Consider the following 26,802-nt stretch of genomic DNA (forward strand, 5'->3'; position numbering starts at 1 on the left):
ACAAATTAATTGGCTGCGCTCTGTGGCATCTTGAGATGATGAAAATAGCTAGAAAAGTGCAAATTTATTTTTTCATCAGAATCAATTCGGAAACATGTTTGCTGTTATTTAATTAATATTTGATATTGTGTCAATTTGATTCTCTTATTTAAAATGGCTATTGTGCAAAACAGGAAGTAGAGACAGTGAATTTCTAGTGCACACATCAGCTAGGAAACACAGGAAATGTGGTCAACCCTTCAACTGACATTTTTAAAAAATGCTGTCATTTCCTTGCACAGTGTGCAGCAAACATGTAAACCTTATGTCGGAGCAAATTACTGCAGGTGCTGGAATCTGAAGTGAAAACAAAAAAAACTGGAGGTCACAGCAGGTCAGACAGCACGCAGGGAGAGAAAGAGCAAGGTAATGTTTTTAGACTAGATGACTCTTCTTTAGTGCTGAAGTGTGGAGGGGGCAGTATTTATGCAATAGTTATTGTGGGGGGGGGGGGTTAGAGTGCTGGAGGAGAAAGGATGTTGATAGTTCAGATTAAGTGATCGGAATGTGAGAATGGAAGAACAATGTTGTGTCTAACTGACAAACTGGAAAGAACAGACAGTCCCACTGGGGTGCAGGGAGGACAGAGAGAACATGGTGACAGAGAATGTAGCAAGCAAACCTAAAAGAAAGGGAAGGAATGGGTTCACAATTGAAGCTGATGAACTCTATACTGAACTCAGATGGTTGTAAAGTACCTGGTTTGAAGATGAGATATTGGTCTTCCAGTTTTCCTTACTCCACTCAGGGGGAAGAGTGGGCTGGTTCACACTATCAATTTTTCCACAATGGTTGCTGTAAGTCCAATTTGTAGTTCGCTACACCTCATCCATTCAATCCCTCAGCATTGAAATAATTCCTACAATGACAGTTATGTGATGGGGTTTAGGAAATGCGGGATGCTGAGTTGGGGATGAGAGGAGTTCTTGGTGTTGATAATTGGGATGTTTGGATACATTGGCTGAAAACTGAGTCATGGAATCTCACTTTTTGGCTATAGACCAGCCGTTGCTTCTAAAAGTAATTTATTGTACCTAAGTTTTACTGTCAGTATTTATCACTTGTCTCAATTCTTTCTACTGCTTTTCACCTCCCAGTCATTACTCTGCGTTGGCCTGTGATTCCACCTGAGAATGTTGATGGTGATAGTAAGTGAGTTTCAACGAAAGGGAGGATCAGAGCCAAACTCCACTCTGTCCTTGACATCCTAAGTGTACTATTAATGTTACCTTTTACATACCAGAATGGAATATGACTGACTTTCCTGTACCTGACTCACAGCCATGCTGGGAGTAATTGAAGGAACGGCCTTCGCTGTTACAAAGTGACACTGCACAAGTTGGAGATCAAGGCAGCAAAATTTACTGAAATCCACAGATGGTTGCTCAGATCACAACGAAAAATTAAACAATGCCTGCCCCTTCTGATTGCAGACAGCAATCTAACTTTGTGCTTTCTACTCATTACAGTGATTGTAGTAGCTGCATGTTGGATGCAGTGCAAGTTCTTGAGCAGCTAGCACCTCGTCAAAGCCAACCAGCACTTCTGAAATAGGAAATGCATTTTGACTAGATCATGGGCTGAAGTTGGTTGGAGAAAAGCCACCAACCAGGAAGACTACTGAAAGAAGGTTCTGCAGGGAATGATAGATTATCCAAAGTTCTCTGGCGCAGTCTTGGTGAACAGGATGATCGATCTGACGAGTATCAGGATGCCCTGCAGGCACACACTGCAAAGGCAGTGGAACAAGATAACTTTGAGGTCAATGCACCTGTCCATAACTTATAGAAGCAGAATTAGGCCATTTGGTCTGTCAAGTCTGTTCCGCTATTCAATCATGGCTGATATGCTCCTCATCCACAATTTCCTGCATTCTCCCCATAACCCTTCAACCCATTACCAATTAAAAATCTGCCTAACGCCAGTTAAATTTACTCACTGTCCCAGCATCCTCTGCACCTTGGGCTAGCGAATTCCACAGATTCACAACCCTTTGGGAGAAATAGTTACTCCTCAACTCAGTTTTAAATTTGCTATGGCTTATCATAAAACTATGACCTCTTGTCCTAGAATGCTGCACAAGAGGACGCATCCACTCCAAATCAATTTTATCCATACCTTTTATCATCTTGAATACCTCAATTTGATCTCCACTCATTCTTCTGAATTCCAGAGAATATAGGCCTAAACTGTATCAGCCTAAAATGCAATACAGCTCTGAGAACCAGGATGCAGTGCAAGACATTCATTAAGCCCACACAAGTGGTCAAAGCAAATGAACACATTTTGAGATATCATTTCCTTACAACTGAACCACTAGCCTCGTAATTCTCAATTTCCCCATGAACTTCTCTCACCAAGCAACAACTGCTATCAACCACAACTCATATCTCATGAATCTCCTAGCTTCAGCTTACTCACACATTTAGCACTGTTGTAAACCTCATGGGCAAATTTGTCAGCTTGCACAAGTTGCCAACTATTTGACCATGACAGCCATATAATTTGGCATATTGCACCACACTCACTGACATGATTCTCTCTCTCTCTCTCTCTCTCTCTCTCTCTCTCTCTCTCTCTCTCTCTCTCTCTCTCTCTCTCTGTGTTTCTCACAGGATTGGAGTTGGAAAGTCTTGTTGCAGCTGTACAAGACATTGGTTAGGCCACTTTTGGAATACTGCGTGCAATTCTGGTCTCCCAACTATGGGAGGATGTTGTGAAATTTGAAAGGGTTCAGAAAAGATTTACAAGATGTTGCCAGGGTTGGAGGGCTTTAGCTATACGAAGAGGCTGAATGGACTGGGGCTGTTTTCCCTGGTGCGTCGGAGGCTGAGGGGTGACCTTATAAAGATTTCTAAAATTATGAGGAGCATGGATAGGGTAAATAGACAAGTCTTTTCCCCTGGATGGGGGAGTCTAAAATTGGAAGGTGTGTTTTTGGTGCGAGGAGAAAAATTTAAAAGAGACCTAAGGGGCAACCTTTTCATGTAGACAGTGGTGTGTGTGTGGAATTAGCTGCCAGAGGAAGTGGAGGAGGCTAGTACATTTACAACATTTAAAAGGCATTTAGATGTGTGTATGAATTGGAAGGGTTTAGAGGGATATGGGCCAAATGCTGGCAAATGGGATTTATTTTGGATATCTGGTCAGCATGGATGAGTTGGACTGAAGGGTCTGTTTCCATGCTGTACATCGCTATGATTCTATGATCAGGTAATACAAAATCCCAGGCAGCAGAGTCTAACTGGAGGAGACAGGCACCTGCAGCATGTTACGCTGCTGGAAAGAAGTGTTCATCATCACTGAAACAGCCATGACCAAGTCTATAGACAGTTGTTGAACTGAAAGGATCAAAGATGACGGTACATTCATAACTAATCCACATAAAGCTAGACTGCCTAACTCTCTTGAATAATGAAATTAATATAGAAGATAAATAGCAACATTGATTACAATATAAATATTTTGGAAAATGTTTGACTTTTGATGCGGTATTAGGCATGATATTTATACATTTGAATTTTCTCTCTTTGCACTAAGTGTATACTGAAGCTGTGTAAGTTAGTGAAGCTGTGAATATGATCGTTGCTATAGAGTGTAGAACATAAACTGAAATACGCAAACAAGCAAGTGATTGTAATCTGCACCATGAAAACCAATAAATTCATGCCAGTCATGGAACCTAACAACGATTAAAAAGAACTCAGAAATCTGTTATTAATGTAAAACAAAAGATATGAAATTTGAACAGTGGCTGTTGCAAACAGTCATCAAACAAGTTTATTTGCCACTTCATGCTTTTAGTAAACTATTGTAGAATGGTTTAGATTTCATTATGTTTTAGAACTCATTTAATTACTGACAACAATCAATTAAAGAAAGTAGTTCAAAACGTGATCTTAAAATGTTCCACTGTTTAATGACATAAGCCTACAATGCACTACTCATTGCATTTGCCATGCAAACAATATGGCATTTCTGTTTAACTCAGCAGATTATTAGGCAAAAATGCATTGCTTTCACAACTCCCACAATTTCTAGAAGCATCTTGGCTCAGCCGTGATAGCTGTGCAGCAATCCTAGGAGCTTACAAAAAACATGTTTGTGTGAAATCTGGAGAACCTTTTTGTTCATTCATTAACCCAAAAGGATCTCCAATGTTTTATTTTGTTAATGCAGAATCTGTTCAATTGAATTGATGACTTTAAACAAATTACTTGAAAGAATTACAAATTTAATGAGTTGTGGTTCTAGCTCCACTAACTTTCTAATAACATTTCGAGAAGGCATCTCTCATACGAAATGCGTAAAAGAATGCTGGAGGTTTACTCAACTACTAGTCAGATTGAAGTCAGTGGAAATTAAATATTCAACTGACTACTGGTGAATTTGCTCCACGCATGGTTTATTACTGCACCGTGCTGTGGTTATTATGACAATACCTGTAAATGAGGTTACTTCTGTGCGCTAAACACTATCAGTTCATATTAACACAATATAATGGTGGTAGCAGGATGTGGTGGACAACTACACAGATCACAGAGTACTTTTCTGATCATCCCACTATTACATTCTTAAATAACTTTGTGCTTTCAAATGAACATTTAGGCAGTTCTTATTTTATCAGAGAGCTTACGGAATGCATTACCTGCCTCTGCAGTTTGAATGCATTACCTGCAGATTCTGCATTAACAAAATAAAACATTGGAGATCCTTTTGGGTTAATGAATGAACAAAAAGGTTCTCCAGATTTCACACAAACATGTTTTTTGTAAGCTCCTAGGATTGCTGCACAGCTATCACGGCTGAGCCAAGATGCTTCTAGAAATTGTGGGAGTTGTGAAAGCAATGCATTTTTGCCTAAGAATAAAATAATCTGCTGAGTTAAACAGAAATGCCATATTGTTTGCATGGCAAATGCAATGAGTAGTGCATTGTAGGCTTATGTCATTAAACAGTGGAACATTTTAAGATCACGTTTTGAACAGAAGTGGATCTTGTTATGCCTTCAAAAAGGTATCAGATAGTTCCTAACTGAGACAGAAATCATAAAAAGCTAAGTAGTTTATCAACTAGCATACAATTAAGGCTGGATATCAACATGGTGGCTGGGCCTATTTAATCACGGGAGATGCTCCATAACAATCTTCCAATGCTAGCAAATCCTCCTCTAATTACAGAAGGTTCCTAGCTGCTGGGTGTTGCATAAAATATTAAGCTCTGACACTTCCCAATGATGATGTCTTTGAGACTTGGGTGGGTCTGGATCTCAAAGAAGACAGACCTTATCCATTTTTCTCTCATAGTCTTAGTAATAATGTCTAACATATTAATATAACTTATATCCCCATGCAATAAACTACATGTTGTTTAGGGAAATACCATCTTCTTGTTATACTACCAAGCATTTTCCCTTGACCACATTAGACCTGTCAGGCCCTTTAGATCCCGATCTAAAAGGAGGTTGGTGGCAGCAGTGAATCTACCCCTGTTACAGCTTTCACCAAGGGTGACAGTGGTGAAGATCCATGATACAACACGCGGAGCAGAAGTTCAGATGCCAGTGAGTTTTGAAGGAACTTTCAGATAGAGTTTTACTTGTGTAGTCTGTAAACATTTGGGAAGGTTGACCATTTAAAAAACCTGTAGAAGAGCAATTCATGGCAAGATTCAATGAGGCAGAATCTGCAACTGATGGTAAAAACATTTCAGATTTGAGACACGCAGAAGTAAGTGTAAGCTCAAGGCTATGTGGAACTGAAACACTGGTTGCACTTGCCACTGATAGATTGCATTAAATGCCGATAATCTTAAGGAATGATCCCAAGTTGAGGTTTAGTTGATGAGTGAATGGACGTCGGAGGCTCCATGGGGAAATGTTGTACTTCCTATTAGGCAAGGGGAGTGTTTTTCACAATGGCATAATTACATGCTGAGTACCGTGAAGCGTGGTTATTATGAGGTAAATCAAGATCCACAGAAGCAAATGAAACTGATGTTGCAGACCCAAGAATAACACAAGGCCAAAATTAAAATGACAAAAGGCGTGAATTTGAAGCCTAAGTGAATGGATTCTAAGGGTAAGAAGAAATTTGGTAGACTGTTAAGGCTCTGAGAAACACAGGACAGCTAACATTTAAACCATGGTAAAAACAGGATGCATTTACTCAAATATCAGACAGCAGGATTCATTTCGACAATGGTGATTATTTGTAGCACTGTAGACAGCAGGAATTGTCCAAGGAAATCCATTAAAGAGAACAGGATTCACCTTACAGAACTGCGAAGAACAGCATTCATTCAGTAAAGCTATTAAAGAGAGTGGAAATTATTTATTAGGCCATGAAAAGGCAGAGTTATTCGTTGTGCCCATAAATGAGCAGAAGTCATTAACTTTATTCGCAGAAGGCAGAACTTAATGTTTTGACTGCATGTATCTGGTTAGCACAGTGGCTCAGCGGTTAGCACTGCTGCCTCATACTGCCAGGGACCTGGGTTCAATTCCCACCTTGTGAAGTTTGGATATTCTCCCTCTGTCTGTGTGGGTTTCCTTGCACAATCCAAAGATAGGCAGGTCGGGTGAATTGGTCCATGTTAAATTGCCCATAGTGTTAGTTGGGGTAAATACAGGGTAGGGGAACGTGTCTGGATGGGTTACTCTTTGGAGGGTTGGTGTGGACTTGTTTGGGTAAAGGACCTGTTTCCAAACTGTAGGGAATCTAATCTAAATGAAAGAAAATACTCCAAGATCTTTTTGAAATATGAGAATAAAGCAGTATTGTTATAATGCAGGACTGAAATCCTTTAAAGCAAAGAGAATATATAGTCACATTAAAAAGACATGAAAGCAGAAGCAGTATTGCCAGGAAGATTTAATTTCAAAGATGGACAAAATAGAATACATAGTCAGATATCTTGAAATGAACAGCTCTTAAAATACAGAGCTCCTTCCAAATTAAATACTAAATCAAGAGCTGAACAAGTAAGTACATGTTTGCATTCATTCAGACTGTTATAGTTGACCAAGAATTTAGCCAAATTGTCTACAAGTAGAATTTTCACTGAACTCAATGCTAACAACGGGTTCTGGCAGATGCATTAGGCCAACAACCAAGACTGCTTACCATGTTTCTGCCTGCATTCCATTGAAGCTTTAGATTACATTAAGCAATGTCCAATGTGATGATGTAATAGAGATTTGGAAGGTAGAACAGCGCTGGATCTCAGAGGAGGTAGCCCTCCCATCAAGGTCTTCTTCACACTGTCTGTCATACCAAGTAACTTGCAACTAATTGCGACCATGCAATAAACTACATCCTATTTAAGACAAGAGCCTCTTCTTGTTAGACCAGCAAGTGGTATTGCTCAACATCTTGTACCACAGTGGTAATGTACCTACCTCTGGACTAAGAGGCCAGGATCCAAGTCCCATTTGCTCCAGAGGTTTGTAATAATACCTCTGAACAAATTGATTTAAAATTATCTGCAAGACCAGTCAGACCATTTAGATCCCAACCAAAGAAGAATGAAAGCAACAAAGCTACTTGATGTATTTTTCAGCAAGGTGAAAGTGGTGAGGATCTATCATACAATCCTGGAGGTGGATGTTATTCCGGCTCATTAATGAGTGAATGAGACCCATTGTCCATGAGTCCACCACATTTTAATTTGATTTTTAATGCTCCGCCTTGCTCCCACTGTTATCTCTCTGTCTATGACCTGCTATAGTGTTCCACTGAATCTCAACACACATTCAAGGAACAGCCTATTAGCTTCTGATAAGGTACTCAACTTTTGGTTTCAACATTGAGTTCAACAACTTTAGAAAGCTGTCAAAAAGTGTGATGCTGGAAAAGCACAGCCAGTCAGGCGGCATCCGAGGAGCAGCAGGGTCGACATTTCAAACTTCAGTTATAACTTTGACTGAAGTTGAGGGAGAAATCTCAAAGTAATCACACAACTCTGGTTATTATTTTCAAATTGACCAGCTCAGAAATGTTATTTCAGGTGGAACCTGATCCTGGATCACCTGCCTCAGAGGAAGGGACATTATGCCTGCACCACAAAAGCCCTGGACAATTCTGATGAGTTCCTCACAGGAATATTTCTTGATATCTCTGATGGATGGGGCATATGTTGTAACCTCAGTTAACCTTTCAAATACTAATTGCTTTATCCAACTGTTCTGCAATAGGCCTGTGGTATTTATCTATTAGGATGCAACACGGTTTATCCTTTTTCTCTTTTTCTTCTTCCCAGTGGTTTTTCTTTTTTCTCTTTTTGCCTCCCAGCCTCTGGCGACGATTCCTGGCCTCTGGAATTTCTCCCTGCCTAATAGCTCTGAGAAGCAAGGAATTTCAAGGAGTAACTGAATAAATTGATCTATTTTAATTCAACTGACACCTTATATATTTTCTTACAAGAAAAAGATCATAAAGCAATGAAAACAACATACATTTCTTTCAATAAACAATTGAGTGTTGTAATTGAATCACTTTGTTGTAAATTTCAAATAATCGCCAGTGATTTTTATTTTATTTCTAATGTTTTGACTTGTTCTTGATTCAGAAGAACAGAATACATTGCCCATGTGTGAAGATTCAGAGTAATATTTCCCCAAATTAAAGTGTTACACAACATGGTATGTAAAGGGTTATTGGCGATGCTTATATCTCCAGCGTCTGCGGTTCTTTACTTCATTGACAAGGTTTAGGATTTGTTTTAAAGAAGGGCGCGATTGTTGCAGTCTTGAGTTTATAGGGAAGGTGTGTGTGTGTGTGTGAGAGAGAGAGTGCTGCTTGTTTATACTGAATGCCTCCTGCTCCTGCAGTGGGAGGCCGCCTGTGTTGTGTTCCGGTGCTGATCCCCTTCTCCCTTTCCACAGTAAGGGAGCGGCGGTAAAAGCAGCTTTCATATGCTTGGTTACCATGGGCAATGGGCCTTTGCAGATTACCAGTCCAGCCGCCAACATCACTGGAGTGCTGAATTCCCGCTGCACTCTGTTCAGTTCCGATTCGGAGGATTATAAATGTGTGAGTACAGTAACGCTGATCAGACACAAACACCAGAGTCTGCAAGCGAGGCCTGCATGGTCAGCCACCCTCAACATTAAAATGGATTGAATAAATGCATACGTCGCTTTAGATATTGCTTTACTGTGTTTTATTTTGTTTAAGTTTCATTTTGGCCCTCGTGCAAATATTACTTAATTGTATAATGTTAAGTAATGGTTTACTTTCCGTAATACGTCTACATCAAACAAAACACCACGAGCTTTATGCCTGGGTTAAAATGTTAATGTTGGTACCCCACATGTAGAATTGTGGCCTTGAAGATTGTTTCTTCGTTGGCAAAATGCATAATTCAGCATTAACAAGGCCGGGAAAGGTACACTGTACCATTTTGTTAGTGATTCGGTGTATTTTTTTTATGTCCTAAAGGTTCAAATTATGCCCCTTTTTGTCACATGATTTATTAGAAGAATAATCTAATCCCAGATGTAGTGATATTTTTGTGAGGAGGAGCCTGATTTAGAATAATTGAGAAGTGCCTGTACTTCCTGTTGCAGTTTTGATATCTTGGTTCAATCAAGATTTGGACATGGCAGTGTTGACTGAGATGTACAAAGTTAAAAATCACACAACACCAGGTTATGGTCCAACAGGTTTATTTGGAAGCACTAGCTTTTGGAGCGGTGCTCCTTCCATCAGGTGGGGGTTATGGAGTGCACAATTGTAAGACACTTGGTGTTGTGTGATATTTAACTTGGTTCAATCAAAATCTCAAAACGGTGTTAGCTGATATCACAGTCCACCTTCAAGAAAGGAAACTTAATGACAGTAACACCACATCTTAAAGTGATATTATTGTCAATTAATTGAAGATCCTTTTACTGAAACAAACAAGTCAGAATTATGTGGCAGGCTGATGGAATAATGCAGACATTTAATGTTTTGCATTGGAATTCAGATTCCCAACAAGGTAATTTAAAATGTGTTTCCAGCATCTGCAGTCATTGTTTTTACCCAATTTAAAATGTGTGTTTATACACTGCCATAAATGATCACTTGTAACTGGTGGAGAAAGGCAATGGTTAATTCATGCAATATAAAGAAACATACACTTTCAAAACTATAAGTAAAACATTGGAAAAGTTAAATAACTATACAAATAAATGAACTACCCAGTATAATTTCAAATTGCTCAATTTATAAGCCCTCTTGTAAGCTCTATTTTTTTCCCTGTAAACTCACCTTGCTTGAGGGACTTTGTTGCACCTTGACACAATCCTGACCAAACAGTGCAGATTCTGGTTCCTGTGCTAGTGAACACTGTAAATGGATTCTTTGCCTCAAGTACGGTCAGCCTCCCTTTCAAAACCACCGTTGTTACTCACTGCTCAAGTCCAACATGCAACTTCTCCAACAGCTTTCCTGCCAATCTCTGAAAGTGTTGGGAAGTTTTACTGACCAGTATGCTGGAAAAATTGAGGACAGGTGTTTTTGGGGGTTGTACTAGGAAATTCCAGAATTTAAATAAATTTATATGCTGTTTAGTTTTTAACTTGACAATGTATAACTTTTGGTCCTGACAGGTTTTCTGCCTGGAACTCAGCTTGATTATTGGGCTGCACTTCCAGTCATCAGGAGGCACTCTGAAAGCCACATACTGGTCTGATCACTAACCCCATGGAAATGTGGGAATATCCTTCCCAGAAATAGGCTCTGGGTGAGAGGCTGAAATGTGGAGCTAAGGAGGGTTGAGTAGAAGGGGGGTGGGGATGGGGGAGCAAGATTTCATGGTGGAAACGGTGGCTCAGTGTTTAGCATTGCAGACTCACAGCCTCAGGTGATTGTCAGTGTGGAGTTTGCACATTCTGCTCATGTCTGTGTGGGTTTCCTCTGGGTGCTACAGTTTCCTTCCAGAATCCAAAAATGTGCAGATTAGGTGGATTGGCCAAGCTAAATTGTCCCATAGTGACCAGGGATGTGCAGGTTAGGTGTATTTGTCATAGGAAATGCAGAATTACAGAGATAAAGTAGGGGGGTGAGGCTGGGTCAGATGTTGTTTTGAGAGTTGGTGTGGACTTGTTGGGTTGAATGGCCTGTTTCCACACTGGATGGATTCTGATTTTCTGAACTATTTCTACTCTTTCTGGCCCACACTCAAACCATTTGCAATCTCCCTGAGGCTGTGTTCCCCTTCACTGCAGACACTGGATTCCCCAAAGCTTGGGAAACTGGGCCAGCAACTATTAAACCTGCAAAGCAGGTTACATCTGAAGCCTCTAGCTTAATTAACATATTTAAAATGCTATCTGCCTCTCTCCTACCTCCTGTAATGATCTAGAAGTTGGCAGTTTGCAGCTTCCCAATGTGTTCTAAATTTTTGTTTGTTTTGTTAGCTCCTCTCCCATACAATCTGCTCACCGATATTAAATCAATAGCTCTCTGTAACTCTTTATTTGAAGCTCTCCAGTCAGAATTTTAACCCTGAAATAACATTGATCAAAGTCACAAATAATGATTTTGTGACCAACTATCATGTCTCATTTGATCTGATCCTCTGACACAGTTGGTCACACCATTGTTCTTGAATGACTCCTTTCCATTGCCAAGGTAAATGGGATTCTAATCATGGCTGTAGTATTGACCAGCAATGGCTTCTCTTACCTCTGAAATCCCTCCCTTTATGGATCTTTCCTGCCCTTCCACCACCTCCTGTTCTCTCAACCCCCGCCCCAAAATCATAGCATAAATGCTGCCCTTCCACACTTCACTTCAGCTTTGATGAGGAGTCATCTAGACTCGAAACTTGCTCTCTCTCCATGGATGCTGCCTGACCCACTGTGATCTCTCCAGCATTTGTTATTTTCTGTCCATATATACGTACTATTCTGGGGTGACATCATTCAAGTTTTGGGATTAACATGCAGATATGCACTGACAGCACTCCATTCTATCTTGTCACTACCTCCCTTGACCTTTCCACTGCCTTTGTCAGACTGCATGGCTTTCTGCTGCTCTTGCCTTCAGTTAAACACTTGGAAGAGAGTCCTTGGATTTTGCAAATGGTGTTACAGTGTCAGCAGTCACTGTTGATTTTGATTAAATCTTCGCACAAGCCTAATGAAATCCCCATGGTGAGAATTTTATTTGCTTTAAGTGAGGTTACCCTTCGAGAGTTGGCGACAGTACAGCCGAGCAGCACTGCCTGGGACAAATGAAAGTGGCAAGCAGTTCCAGGCATAGCTTTACCATAAAGTATTAAAAGACTCAAGGAAATAAAATGGTGTTGGTTTAGATGTGATTAATTTGCAAAGTTAAAAATGTAACAGTAATAATGGGTGGCACGGTGGCTCAGTGGTTAGCACTGGTGCCTCACAGCGCCAGGGACCCAAGTTCAATTCCCACCTCGGGCATCTGTCTGTGTGGAGTTTGCACATTCTCCCCATGTCTGCGTGGGTTTCCTCCGGGTGCTCCAGTTTCCTCCCACTATCCAAAGTTGTGCAGATCAGGTGAATTGGCCATGCTAAATTGCCTGTAGTGTTAGGTGCATTAGTCAGGGGTAAATGTAGGGGAATGTTCTGGGTGGGTTGCTCTTTGGAGGGTCGGTGTGGACTTGTTTGGCCGAAAGGGCCTGTTTGCACACCGTATGGAATCTAATCTAATCTAATCTAAAAAATTGAGTTGTCAATACTTTTTTAAAGTACCATAATTTTATTCAAATGTCAAATTCTGATTTGTGGGTTGAAGTGTGCATGCAATCCAAAAGTTGTAGGCTTCCTCTTACATTCAATCATGATAAATGCTGAACACATTTTTGTTACCAATGCCACAGTATCCCAGTCCATTGTAATTGGATCTTAGAGTCATAGAGATGTACAGCATGGAAACAGACCCTTCAACCCAACCTGTCCATGCCGACCAGATATCCCAATCCAATCTAGTCCCACCTGCCATATCCCTCCAAACCCTTCCTATTCATATCCCCATCCAAATGCTTTTTAAATGTTGCAATTGTACTAGCCTCCACCACTTCTTCTGGCAGCTCATTCCATACACGTACCACCATCTGCATGAAAAGGTTGCCCCTTAGGTCTTTTTTGTATCTTTCCCCTCTCACCCTAAACCTATGCCCTCTAGTTCTGGACTCCCCGACCCTAAGGAAAAGACTTTGTCTATTTATCCTTTCCATGCCCCTCATAATTTTGCAAACCTCTATAAGGTCACCCCTCAGCCTCCGACGCTCCAGGGAAAACAGCCCCAGCCTGCTCAGCCTCTCCCTATATCGCAAATGCTCCAATCCTGGCAACATCCTTGTATGCTTTCAAGTGTCACAACATCTTTCCGATAGGAAGGAGACCAGAATTGCATGCATTATTCCAACAGTGGCCTAACCAATGTCTTGTACAGCCACAACATGACCTACCAACTCCTGTACTCAATACTCTGACCGATAAAAGAACGCATACCAAACGCCTTCTTCACTATCCTATCTACCTGCGACTCCACTTTCAAGGAGCTAAGAACCTGCACTGCAAGGTCTCTTTGTTAAGCAACACTCCCTAGGACCTTGCCATTAAGTGTATAAGTCCTGCTAAGATTTACTTTCCCAAAATGCAGCACTTTGCATTTATCTGAATTAAACTCCATCTGCCACTTCTCAGCCTATTGGCCCATCTGGTCCAGATCCTGTTGTAATTTCAGGTAACCTTCTTCGCTGTCCACTACATCTCCAATTTTGGTGTCATCTGCAAACTTACTAACTGTACCTCTTATGTTCGCATCCAAATCATTTATGTAAATAACAAAAAGTAGAGAGTCCAGCACCGATCCTTGTGGCACTCCACTGGTCACAGGCCTCCAGTCTGAAAAACAACCCTCCACCACCACCCTCTGTCTTATACCTTTGAGCCAGTTCTGAATCCAAATGGCTAGTTCTCGCTGTATTCCATGAGATGGTGTGGACTTGTTGGGCTGAAGGGCCTGTTTCCACACTGTAAGTAATCTAATCTAATCTAATCTAACCTTGCTAATCAGTCTCCCATGGGGAACCTTGTCGAAATCCTTACTGAAGTCCATATAGATCAAATCTACTGCTCTGCCCTCATCAATCTTCTTTGTTACTTCATCAAAAAACTCAGTCAAGTTTGTGAGACATGATTTCCCACGCACAAAGCCATGTTGACTATCCCGAATCAGTCCTTGCCTTTCCAAATATATGTACATCCTGTCCCTCAGGATTTCCTCCAACAACTTGCCCACCACTAACATCAGGCTCACTGGTCTATAGTTCCCTGGCTTGCCCTTATCACCCTTCTTAAACAGTGGCACCACATAAGCCAACCTTCAGTCTTCCAGCACCTGAGACTATCGATGACACAGATATCTCAGCAAGCGGTCCAGCAATCATTTCTCTAGCTTCCCACAGAGTTCTCGGGTACATCAGGTCCTGGGTATTTATCCACCTTTATGCGTTTCAAGACATCGTTATTGTTATTTCTCTCCCCTTCCTAGTGCTGTCCTTGTATCTTGTTGAACCCCAAGATCGCCTCAGGCGACTGACTGTGTGGAGTTTGCACGTTCTCCCCGTGTCTGCGTGGGTTTCCTCCGGGTGCTCCGGTTTCCTCCCACAGTCCAAAGATGTGCAAGTCAGGTGAATTGGCCATGCTAAATTGCCCGTAGTGTTAGGTAAGGGGTAGATGTAGATGTAGATGTAGGGGTATGGGTGGGTTATGCTTCGGCGGGGCGGTGTGGACTTGTTGGGCCGAAGGGCCTGTTTCCACACTGTAAGTAATCTAATCTAATCTAATCTAATGAACCTCCAGTTCCGTTCACATTTATGATTCACAAATGTCTTTCATTCTATCTACATATGTACATTAAAATATCTTAGACACAAAAGTTTACCTGCCGTGCTTGGTTGTGATGCCTCCTTCATCATTATTAATACACTTTATCTCCTAGACCTTTCTAGTTTCCTGGGAGAGATGCAAAAACCATAAAAGCTGAAGGCAAATTAGAGGGGAAAATTGGAAATCGTTTCCTGAATTCCCTCTATGATCAAAACTATTCCAGGAGATAATATTGATCATTTCATATGAATTAGTACATGCTTCTTGTATGATGCTCTCGATCCTCATTTGTGTGAGGAACTGCCCCGGCTTTCTTTAGGACATACAGGGTGAGTTAACACTCATATTTAACTGACAACTTGTTTCAAATGCATACTATTATTACAGAACCATTACTTAAAAAATGTGCATTGGCAGAAGTAGTTGAAGTATGACCTCAGTGGTTACCACTAAAATGATTTGTCATTATTAACTCAGTCTGGACCATTCACTTTTTTACAGACCCCAATCAAATTGTCTTTGTGTGAAGTCAGGTGAATTGGCCATGCCAAATTGCCCATAGTGTTCGGTGCATTTGTCAGAGGGAAATGGGTCTGGGTGTGTTACTCTTCAGAGGGTCGGTGTGAACTTGTTGGGCCGAAGGGCCTGTTTCCACACTGTAGGGAATCTAATCAAAAAAAAATTCTTTCCTGAAGTGTGAAGCCACAGCATTTTAAGGTTATTTGAATTGCTAAAGTATTTTGGAACTGGGATCATATCTTGTGCCCCTTTTGTTAAAACCTTATTTGTCACCCTCTTGTAATGGATCTAGAATAGGGGACACATTCTAAATAATGATCTGCCAATGTTGCATAAGACAAATGATTATGTTTTGTATTGATTACAAGACTACAAAAGTAAATTTAAAGGGATAACCTATTTAAGTGCTTTAGCAGTCCCATAAAAGAGAATGTTACTCAACAGCCTTGTTTAATAACAGTCCTATTATTAGAATAAGAACAGTAGATGAGGGGAAAGCGGTAGATGTGGTATATATGGATTTTAGTAAGGCGTTTGATAAGGTCCCCCATGGTAGGCTACTGCAGAAAATACAGAGATATGGCATTGAGGGTGAGTTGGAGGTTTGGATTAGGAATTGGCTGGCTGGAAGAAGACAGAGGGTAGTAGTTGATGGCAAAGGTTCATCTTGGAGTGCCGTCACTAGCGGTGTTCCGCAAGGATCTGTTTTGGGACCATTGCTGTTTGTCATTTTTATAAATGACCTGGAGGAAGGGTTAGAAGGTTGGGTGAGCAAGTTTGCGGATGATACGAAAGTCGGAGGAGTTGTAGACAGTGAGGAAGGATGTGTCAGGTTACAGCGGGATATAGAGAAGCTGCAGAGCTGGGCAGAAAGGTGGCAACTGGAGTTCAATGTAGCTAAGTGTGAGGTGATTCACTTTGGTAAGAGTAACAAAAAGATGGGGTACTGGGCTAATGGTCGGATACTTGGTAGTGTGGAAGAGCAGAGGGATCTTGGTGTCCATGTACACAGATCTCTGAAAGTTGCCACCCAGGTAAATAGTGCAGTGAAGAAGGCATATGGCGTACTGGCTTTTATTGGTAGAGGAATTGAGTTCCGGAGTCCTGAGGTCATGCTGCAGTTGTATAAGACTCTGGTGCGGCCGCATCTGGAATATTGTGTGCAGTTTTGGTCGCCATACTATAGGAAGGATGTGGAGGCACTGGAACGGGTGCAGAGAAAGTTTACCAGGATGTTGCCTGGTATGGTAGGAAGATCCTCTGAGGAAAGGCTGAGGCACTTGGGGTTGTTCTCATTGGAGAAAAGAAGGTTTAGGGGTGACTTGATAGAGGTGTACAAAATGATTAGGGGGTTAGATAGGGTTGACAGTGAGAACCTTTTTCCACGTATGGAGTCAGCTATTACAAGGGGGCATAGCTTTAAATGAAGGGGGGGTAGATATAGGACTGATGTTAGGGGTAGGTTCTTCACTCAGCGAGTCATAAGTTCATGGAATGCCCTGCCAGTAGCAGTGGTGGACTCTCCCTCTTTATGGGTATTTAAGCGGGCATTGGATAGGTATATGGAGGATAGTGGGTTAGTGTAGGTTAGGTGGGCTTTGATCGGTGCAACATCGAGGGCCGAAGGGCCTGTACTGCGCTGTATTCTTCTATGTTCTATGTTCTATAAATTTGTGGAGAAACTCAGCAGGTCTAGCAGTGTCTGTGGAGAGAAAGTAAAACTAACGTTTCAAGTCCAGTGACCCAGTTTCTGTTTTTGGTTCAGATCTTCAGTTCTTTGTTTTATCCCATTATTTGAATTGAACTGAATTGAATTTATTGTCATGTGTACTGAGGCACAGTAAAAAGCTTTGTCTTGTGAGCAATACATGTAGATCACATAGTTAAGTAGCTTAGATAGTAAATAATAGGTAAGCAACGGCAAAAACACAGGTACAGGTGAATGTTAAGAGTTTGAGTCCAGTCAGTATTCTAACACAGTAGGGTAGAAACTGTTTCGAAACGGGCTGGTGCGTATGTTCAAGCTTCTGTACCTTCACCCTGACGGTAGAGGTTGTAGAAAAGCATTGCCGAGTGGGATGGATCTTTGAGAATGCTGGTGGCCTTTCCTTGACAGTGGGCATGGTAGATGGATTCTATAGTTGGGAGGTTGGCCTTTGTGATTGTCCAGGCCAAGTTCACCACTCTCTGTAACCGTCTCCGATCTTGAACGCTCCTCGGATGCTGCCTGATCTGCTGTGCATTTCCAGCACCACTCTAATCTTGACACCAATAAAAGTTGGCAAGGGTATTCCCTGTCTTGCCAAATTTCCTCAGCTGCCTGAGGAAGAAGAGACGTTGTTGCGCCTTTGTAACTAGTGCGTCCACATGAAGAGTCCAAGAAAACTTGTTGTGGATGATCATGCCCAGAAACTTGACACTCTCCACTAGTTCCACCTCTGTGCTGTTAATGTGTAGTGGGGGGGGCATGAGTAACATCCCACCAAAAGTCAATAATGAGTTCCTTGGTTTTGCCAGATTGAGAGCTAGGTTGTTCTCAGTGCACCAGTTTTCCAGGTCTTCAACCTCCTGTCTGTAATCTTTTTTGTCTCCATCTGAGATTCGGCCGACTATGGTGGTGTAATCAGTGAACTTGTAAATGGCCTTAGTCTGGCATTTGGTGATGCAGTCATGGGTATACAGTGAGTACAGTAGGCCCCTGAGTACACACCTATGGGGGGGCTCCACTGTTGAGTGTTAGTGAGGATGAAGTATAGTTTCCAATCTTCACTGATTGTGGCCTGTGAGTCACAGCATAATTTAAGCATAGTTTTAAGATACTGATTGTAAACCTTTGAAGAACTATAATGCCAATAACTTTCTTCATGCATCACAGGCTTCAGTTCAATTTCTTGTAAGAATTATGACATAAATATCTTTAATCCATCCCATGTGTATATGATTGCATTTATCTACATTAATTAGCATATGCCAAATGTCAGCTTACTTCCCTAATGCACTGAGATATGCTTTTAGTAATTCAGTCTCCTTTATAGTCCTGGAAAAGCACAGCCGGTCAGGCAGATTCCAAGGAGCAGGAGAGTCGAAGTTTGGAGCATAAGCTCTTCATCCGGCCGGCTGTGCTTTTCCCGCACCACACTTTTTGACTCTGATCTTTAGCGGCTGCAGTCCTCACTTTCTCCTCCTTTATTGTCTTAACAATTACACACAGTTTTTTAATCACGTGCTGCCTTGCAGATCATTCCAGGACACACATGTTTAAGTTATGAATAAAGATAGCACAAAATAATGGCCTTAACACCAATTCCTCTGGAATGATGCAGGTAATCTTTCTCCAAGCAGATCCAAAATCCAGAATCCAAATCTGTCTATGAAGATGCAACTGATTCTTAAATCACTATAACAAATCATGACTAATTTTCAAGATTCTGCCTTGTAAAAATTCATTGTGGATTCCTTATTCAAAACATGGGTATTTCCACAACATGGCCCAGTTCCACATCTAACCACAGCCTACCTGCTGCTGAGATTCTACTCCATTCTTTTGCTATCTCAGTATTTGACTATCTCAATGTTCTTCTGGCTGGCATTCCATCTTCTATCTCCTGCAAATTTGACTCTAGTCTAGAGCCAAGAGTCAAAGTGTCCCCATAAACCTGTACAAATGCACATACGTTGGGTACTTCCTATAATTTTAAAAGAACTTAAAGCGTGTAAGTGCTTTGGAGAGAATGCAGAACAGATTTACTGGAATGGTACCATGCAAGAGGGATATGTGGATACACTAGTGGAACTGGGGTTGTTCTCCATTCAGCAGAGGAGTCTAAAAGGAGAGATTTGATAATCATGAAGAGTTTATATTTTAGGTAGGAGTGATAAATAGAAATTCTTTCCAATGTTTGAAATGTCAAAACAAGAGGGCACAGAAATGATTGACAAAAATAGGTAGAGATAATGATAGGAAAAACACTTCTTACCAAAGTAGTTAGGAACTGGACTGAACTGCTTGATGTAGTAACCTTCAAAATGGGTTTGGATAAATATTTGAAGCTATTAACATTGCAGGGACATGCAATCTGAGACTATCTGGGTAGCTTGTCAAAACAGCTGATCCAGACACAATAGGCTAATCGGATTCCTTAATCTTTTGCTGCACCACAGTAACTATGGATATCTTGGTTTCCATGGTGAAATGCTGGTCATGTTGCCAAATTTTTTATCAGTTCCATATGGGAGAAACTGGGTGCACAGTGAGCTGAATGATGGCTGATGACAGGATCTCCGTGACCTATGTTTGAATCCAATCCAACTTAAAGTCAGAGGTGATAGAGAATGAAGCAGCCAACTGCTACACACTGCATTTGAGTGGGAATTGCAGGCCAAGTGTGGCCTTTAGTGTCCTTTCTGTCCCTTTCTGTAATCACTTCTGTTCTTCCCCACACTTTACTCTGACAGTATGTGTACTACATCACCTTTTCAGAATTCTCTTCTCTTTATATTGGTTCCTTTAGTCTCTGCACTGCCGAGCCTACTTTCTGCAGTCACTACATATTCAACATCTGTATTCTCCAACTGTATGCTCTCAGCTCCCCACTCACTCTTTGCATCTTTGTTGTAATCGCTAACAAGAGCACGTAGCAAGAGGCCAGAGTCCCATTATTCGTGTTATCTTCTTTCCGACATTTTCTTCCTCTTTATTTCCTTGAGGAGTCTTGATTGCTTTCAAAATTCAACTTGCGTGTTCGAACACTTTCTGTCTCCTTGCACCTGAACATAGCTTGGATTTTAAAATAAATTGCTGCAAAAACATAGTGTTAAAGGTTTAGATGGAGAGGAATTTCTCAAGTGTGTACAAGACAATTTTCTGATTCAGTATGTGGACGTACCTACTAGAGAAGGTGCAAAACTTGACCTACTCTTAGGAAATATGGCAGGGCAGGTGACTGAGGTGTCAGTGGGGGAGCACTTTGGGGCCAGCGACCATAATTCTATTCGTTTTAAAATAGTGATGGAAAAGGATAGACCAGATCTAAAAGTTGAAGTTCTAAATTGGAGAAAGGCCAATTTTGACGGTATTATGCAAGAACTTTCAAAACCTGATTGGAGGCAGATGTTCACAGGGATGGCTGGAAAATGGGAAGCCTTCAGAAATGAGATAACAAGAATCCAGAGAAAGTATATTCCTGTTAGGGTGAAAGGAAAGGCTGGTAGCTATAGGGAATGCTGGATGACTAAAGAAATTGAGGGTTTGGTTAAGAGAAAGAAGGAAGCATATGTCAGGTATAGACAGGATAGATCGAGTGAATCCTTAGAAGAGTATAAAGAAAGTAGGAGTATACTTAAGAGGGAAATCAGGAGGGCAAATGAGGACATGAGATAGCTTTGGCAAATAGAATTAAGGAGAATCCAAAGGGTTTTTACAAATATATTAAGGACAAAAGGACTAGGGAGAGAATAGGGCCCCTCAAAGATCAGCAAGGTGGACTTTGTGTGGAGCCACAGAAAATGGGGGAGATACTAAATGAATATTTTGCATCAGTATTTACTTTGGAAAAGGATAGGGGGAAGATATAGACTGTAGGGAAATAGATGGTGACATCTTGCAAAATGTCCAGATTACAGAAGAGGAAGTGCTGGATGTCTTGAAATGGTTAAAGGTGGATAAATCCCCAAGACCTGATCAGATGTACCCGAGAACTCTGTGGGAAGCGAGAGAAGTGATTGCTGGGCCTCTTGCTGAGATATTTGTATCATCAATAGTCTCAGGTGAAGTGCCGGAAGACTGGAGGTTGGCAAACGTGGTGCCACTGTTTAAGAAAGGCGGTAAGGACAAGTCAGGGAACTGTAGGCCGGTGAGCCTGACCTCGGTGGTGGGCAAGTGGTTGGAGGGAATCCTGAGGGACAGGATGTACATGTATTTGGAACGGCAATGACTGATTCGGGATAGTCAACTTGGCTTTATGCGTGGGAAATCATGTCTCACAAACTTGATTGAGTTTTTTGACGAAGTAATAAAGAAGATTGATGAGGGAGAGCAGTAGCTGTGATTTATATGGACTTCAGTAAGGCGTTCAACAAGGTTCCCCATGGGAGACTGATTAGCAAGGTTAGATCTCATGGAATACAGGGAGAACTAGCCATTTGGATACAGAGGGTGGTGGTGGAGGGTTGTTTTTCAGACTGGAGGCCTGTGACCAGTGGAGTGCCACAAGGATCGGTGCCGGACCCTCTACTTTTTGTCATTTACATAAATGATTTGGATGCGAGCATAAGAGGTACAGTTAGTAAGTTTGCAGATGACACCAAAATTGGAGATGTAGTGGACAGCAAAGAAGGTTACCTGAGATTACAACAGGATCTGGACCAGATGGGCCAATGGGCTGAGAAGTGACAGATGGAGTTTAATTCAGATAAATGCGAGGTGCTGCATTTTGGGAAAGTAAATCTTAGCAGGACTTATACACTTAATGGCAAGGTCCTAGGGAGTGTTGCTTAACAAAGAGACCTTGGAGTGCAGGTTCATAGCTCCTTGAAAGTGGAGTCGCAGGTAGATATGATAGTGAAGGCAGCGTTTGGTATGCTTTCCTTTATTGGTCAGAGTATTGAGTACAGGAGTTGGTAGGTCATGTTGCGGCTGTACAAGACATTGGTTAGGCCACTGTTGGAATAATGCGTGCAATTCTGGTCTCCTTCCTATCTGAAAGATTTTGAGAAAATTGAAAGGGTTCAGAAAAGATTTACAAGGATATTGTCAGGGTTGAAATATCTGAGCTACGGGGAGAGGCTGAGCAGGCTGGGGCTGTTTTCCCTGGAGTGTCGGAGGCTGAGGGGTGACCTTATAGAGGTTTACAAAATTATGAGGGGCATGGGTAGGATAAATAGACAAAGTCTTTTCCCTGGGGTGGGGGAGTCCAGAACTAGAGGGCATAGGTTTAGGGTGAGAGGGGAATAGATATAAAAGAGTCCTAAGGGGCAACTTTTTCACACAGAGGGTGGTATGTGTATGGAATGAGCTGCCAGAGGATGTGATGGAGGCTGGTACAATTGCAACATTTAAGAGGCATATGTATGGGTATATGAATAGGAAAGGTTTGGTGGGATATGGGCTGGGTGCTGTCAGGTGGGACTAGATTGGGTTGGGATATCTGGTCGGCATGAACGGGTTGGACCGAATGCTCTGTTTCCATGCTGTACATCTCTATGACTCTATGACTCTTAAAAACAATAAACGGAAATAATGTTTTGTCAAGAGGAAGCAACGTAGATATATGTAACTAAAATTGATATTCAGTGTTAGCATGTAAGAAGTGCTGACAGATGTTGAAGTCATTTTACACTCTGCTTCGTTATCATTTTTCCAGAATACTATATTACTACACAGATATTTTTAAAATGTTTTAAATATTTGTATTCAGTGTGAACTTAATTTTGATACTCATAAAACAGTAAGCAAAAAAGGAAATTAAGATAGAAATATAAAGAATATTTAAGTGTATGATGACACTGATGATTACAGACAGCAGCTCAATGTGGTGTAAAATATCACGGCAAAGTAATTTTAAAAAATCTATAACTTATAGGTCACTATCATTGCTGTGAAGCGAGCCTCTGCTGCCTTCTCTCTACTTGGATGGTAAGTTTTGTTTAACATTTGTATCTGTAATTCATAATCAAACCTTCATAGTATTATACTTGGCTGTTTCTATGAATAGACCCCTGGATAGGTTTCCCCTGTTGTTATGATTTGAGATGGGCTTCCCCAAATTGTCACGCTCCCAGTGAGGAGGGATTGACTGGCTCCCTTTCTTTATTCACCTGACACCTCGTTTGGTTGCAACAAGATTAATTTACAAAGAATCACTTCTCTTTTGGGTATCTTTTTTCCAGACCAAATGAATTTCTGTTTTAAAAGGAACCAATTTAACCTGGCTGTCTTGTCTTAACAAAAGCGTGAGTTCATTTATTACTAAAAATGAGTAAAAACAATGACACTACACCTATTCTGTACAGATAAGGAATAAGAAGTCAATCTAAAAAAAATTTTTAAAAATGAAACGCGGGTCAGTCTGAGTCATTTGTGAAGAATTGATATAAGAATGTTGCACCCGTTACAGTTGTTGCTATCAGTAGCTTTGGTGTTGGTAGGTAAACAAATTTCGAGATTCCTGGCTTTGTGAGTTGATTGAAACTCTTTCATCCTGCTTCCTTCTGACAATGATTAACTGACAGCACTCTGTGAAAGAAAGCCTTTTCCCTTTCTTTACTTATGCTATAAGGGTTTTAATGGCTGTCTCAAAACTGTGAACTTTAGATGTCTTACACACACACATCAGTGTTGATTTTAATTGTTGTCCCTATCTATTTTTGAAGGGGAAAATGCTAAATTTTCCCTCACTCGGATTGCCCTTTTTTTAACACCATCATGTCCACAGTCACATTTGCTGGTAATTACTGTCCAGTTTGTAGTGCATTTCACCCTTTGCAGCTTCTTTGACATTTGATCTGGTGTGACATTCCACTCTATCTCTCCAGACAGCCACTGAGTATATACTGTTTAGCAATGATATCTTTAATTTTGACTGTATAAATCCTCTTTTTAAAGAAAACCATGTTGGAATTTGAAATTTCAATGCATTCTTTGATCCAGAGTTATGATCTTGGTTTGTATCTTGATCTTATTACTGAATATTCAGTATATGTTACTGAATAAATGTATGGATCAAACATGTATGTAAAAATATCCAATGTTGCCCAAGCAGTGAAGTTCCCTACTTCCTACTGAGTTGGGTTTTTCCATTCTTTCATGAGATGCCAACATTCTAGTTGTCTTTGAGAAGATGGTGGTGAACTGCTAGCTTGAACAGCTGCTGTCCATATGGTGTTGAGATGCCCAAGGGCTGTTAGGCGGTGAGTTGTTGGATTTTGACCCATGGCCACTGAAGGAACGGTGATGTTGTCTCAAGTCAAGGTGGTGTGTGGATTGATGGAGAACTTGCAGGTGTTGGGTTTTCCTATGTATCTTCAGCTCTGGTCCTCCTCCTGCGAGAGGCTGCAGATATAGAAGGTGAAGTGCCAGTCAAGTGGGCTTTTTTTGCCCTGGATGGTGTCCAGCTTCTTGAATTGCACTTATTCAGGCAAGTGGAACGTATTCCATCACACTCCTAACTTCTGCCTTCTAGATGGTAGTCAGGCTTCGGAGAGGCAGAAAATTAGTTGCTTGCCACAGAATTCCCAGATCTGCTCTTGGAGCAACAATATATATGGCTGGTTCAGGATACTAGCGATTAAACCCCCTCCTACTCTTCTTTGATATAGTGCTGGAAGATCGTTTTACATTCAGTCTGCAACAAAAGTGGCCACTATTTAAAGTCAAATCTGAAAGATGGAAAAGTGTTTCTTCTTATACATTCTGTCATAACCCTTCATAATTGTTTTTAAAAATCTATTATATTTGGTGTAGATTCAATCTCTGGTAGAAATAGTCTTTGAACATCTTCTCAGTTAAATTTTCCAGTCCTTGGCATGTTTTTGATATATAAGTTGTACACCCTGTGGCTTTATTTGGCTGCATGTAACCATCATCCAAGCTTGTCAACAGTGCTCTTAACTATGACCGAAATGATCAAGTGTCAAAGCTTATCGTTCAAATGTTCAATTGCTGTTGTGCTTTTTATGAATATAAATCATGGAATTACGTATTTAAAACCTAGGATCTCTCTCTTCATCCATAACTTTCAATGTTTTTTCTGATAAATGTAAGTTCTTGTTCTTGTTCCTGAAAAAATTCCAATAATCCACATTAACTTGCACTTGTCCCTTATCTGCTTTTGTTTTACACCTTCCTCACTTCTTCTCAGACCTCCTTGCAATTTTAGAATTGCCTTCCCTAGATTTAATTCCAAAATATTTTTTCTGTATCAGAAACAAAAATAGTTCAAAATTTCTGAGATTAACCACGTCTAACCTTTCTCTGGTCCAAAGGACACACATTTAATCCATTTCCTTACTCGTTAGGTGAGTTTTTAAAATCTGTAATGCAACATTTATTACACATACACCTGAGTTTTCTTTACATGCATACTCCTGTATTACTGAACCATAAAACCAGTGACTGCATGAGAAGCAATAAGTCAGTGTTTGCTTTATTGCTGCCTGTGTAAATGTTCACTAATGATTTTCTTGTTCTCATGTAGCTCCTTTATGCTTCTCGTGATATGGTTATTTCGAAAGTACAACTCTTTAGCCCAGGTAAGGCAGCTATTTAAAGCTTAAAGTACTTAATAATTGCTAATGAGGGTGCTCTCACAACTGGTTTTCGAAAAACTGAAATGTCTTTGTGCTTTTTTTTTTCTGATATGATCATTGAGATATGTGCTCGTTGCCCTTGAATGGAAAAGATTGAATGGTTGCTGAAGAGAACAGACATATATCCACCAGAGATTCTATACTCATAGGTTAAGCATTTATCTATTTCATTTTGCCGGCATCAAAAATAATGGAAAAACTTTGATATTTGATGTGTTGCTTGTACCGGTTTTTAGCTTAAGGTAATTTTTTTTTGTAATTTGTTTACACTTAATATGCAAAATGCTGCAGGCAGTAATTGCTTATTCGGAAGGAAGATTTGCTCAGACAGAAGCCTGTGTAAATTCAATTTTCATAACACAAAAGCAAAATTTTGTAGATGCTAGAAATCTAAAATAAAAATGGAAAATGCTGGAATATACTCAAATGTGGCAGCATCTATGGAGAGTGAAGCAGAGTTAGTGTTTCACACAAAATAGGAGCAGAAGTAGACCATTTAAACCTTTGGCTCCTACTCCATCATTCACTAAGATATGTCTGATCTGTTTGCATTTTGAATTGCAATGGCTATCCTCCGTAACTTTTGATTCCCTTGCCTATCTACTGTTGTCTTAAAAATATTTAATGAAACCGCCTACACCTTCCCCTGAGGCAGAGCAGTCCAACAATCCTCTGAGAGTTTAAATTTCTTAAGGTCGACGACCTTTCATAAGAAACTTCTGATCAAAGGTCATTGACCTAAAACATCAAAGCTGTTTCCCTCCACACAGATGCTGCCAGACCTGGAAAATATTTGGGGAACATTATGTTTACCTTAAGTTTCTTTTAACAACAGCAGCTGTGAACAGTTATGTATCTCTCAATCAAGATTATAGATATTTTCTAATTAACCTGTTCAGAGATTATACACCTCAGAAGCAGGTGGAATTTGAGCCTGGGTCTCCTGGCTCAGAGGTAGGGACACTGCCACTGTGCCGCAACAGCTCCTTCATTAAGTATTTAATGTAATAAAGGTTTTTAAAACTGATTTATGCAGGTTTTTTATGTATAGGTCTTAGGAAGTTTATGTTGAAGTAACTATA

At 40.7% G+C, this 26,802-nt stretch overlaps 1 protein-coding gene across 4 annotated transcripts in view; it reads left to right on the forward strand.

Moving 5' to 3' along the window:
* Positions 1-274: 274 nt before the first annotated feature.
* Positions 275-26,802, forward strand: part of LOC140486245 (cyclic AMP receptor-like protein A) — a 218,439-nt gene continuing 191,911 nt past the window's right edge. Inside the window, exons 1-4 of one of the 4 annotated variants that reach the window (XM_072585121.1) lie at positions 275-405; positions 8,924-9,071; positions 22,996-23,048; positions 25,609-25,663. In XM_072585121.1, coding sequence (XP_072441222.1) covers positions 8,967-9,071; positions 22,996-23,048; positions 25,609-25,663 — 213 coding nt within the window. In that variant the 5' untranslated portion in view covers positions 275-405; positions 8,924-8,966. Of the gene's footprint in view, positions 406-8,806; positions 9,072-15,008; positions 15,226-22,995; positions 23,049-25,608; positions 25,664-26,802 lie in introns of those variants that run through there. The other 3 variants (XM_072585123.1, XM_072585124.1, XM_072585122.1) reach the window with 3 other exon arrangements.

Source organism: Chiloscyllium punctatum, chromosome 15 (genome assembly GCF_047496795.1).
Source record: "Chiloscyllium punctatum isolate Juve2018m chromosome 15, sChiPun1.3, whole genome shotgun sequence".
Lineage (NCBI taxonomy): Eukaryota > Metazoa > Chordata > Chondrichthyes > Orectolobiformes > Hemiscylliidae > Chiloscyllium > Chiloscyllium punctatum.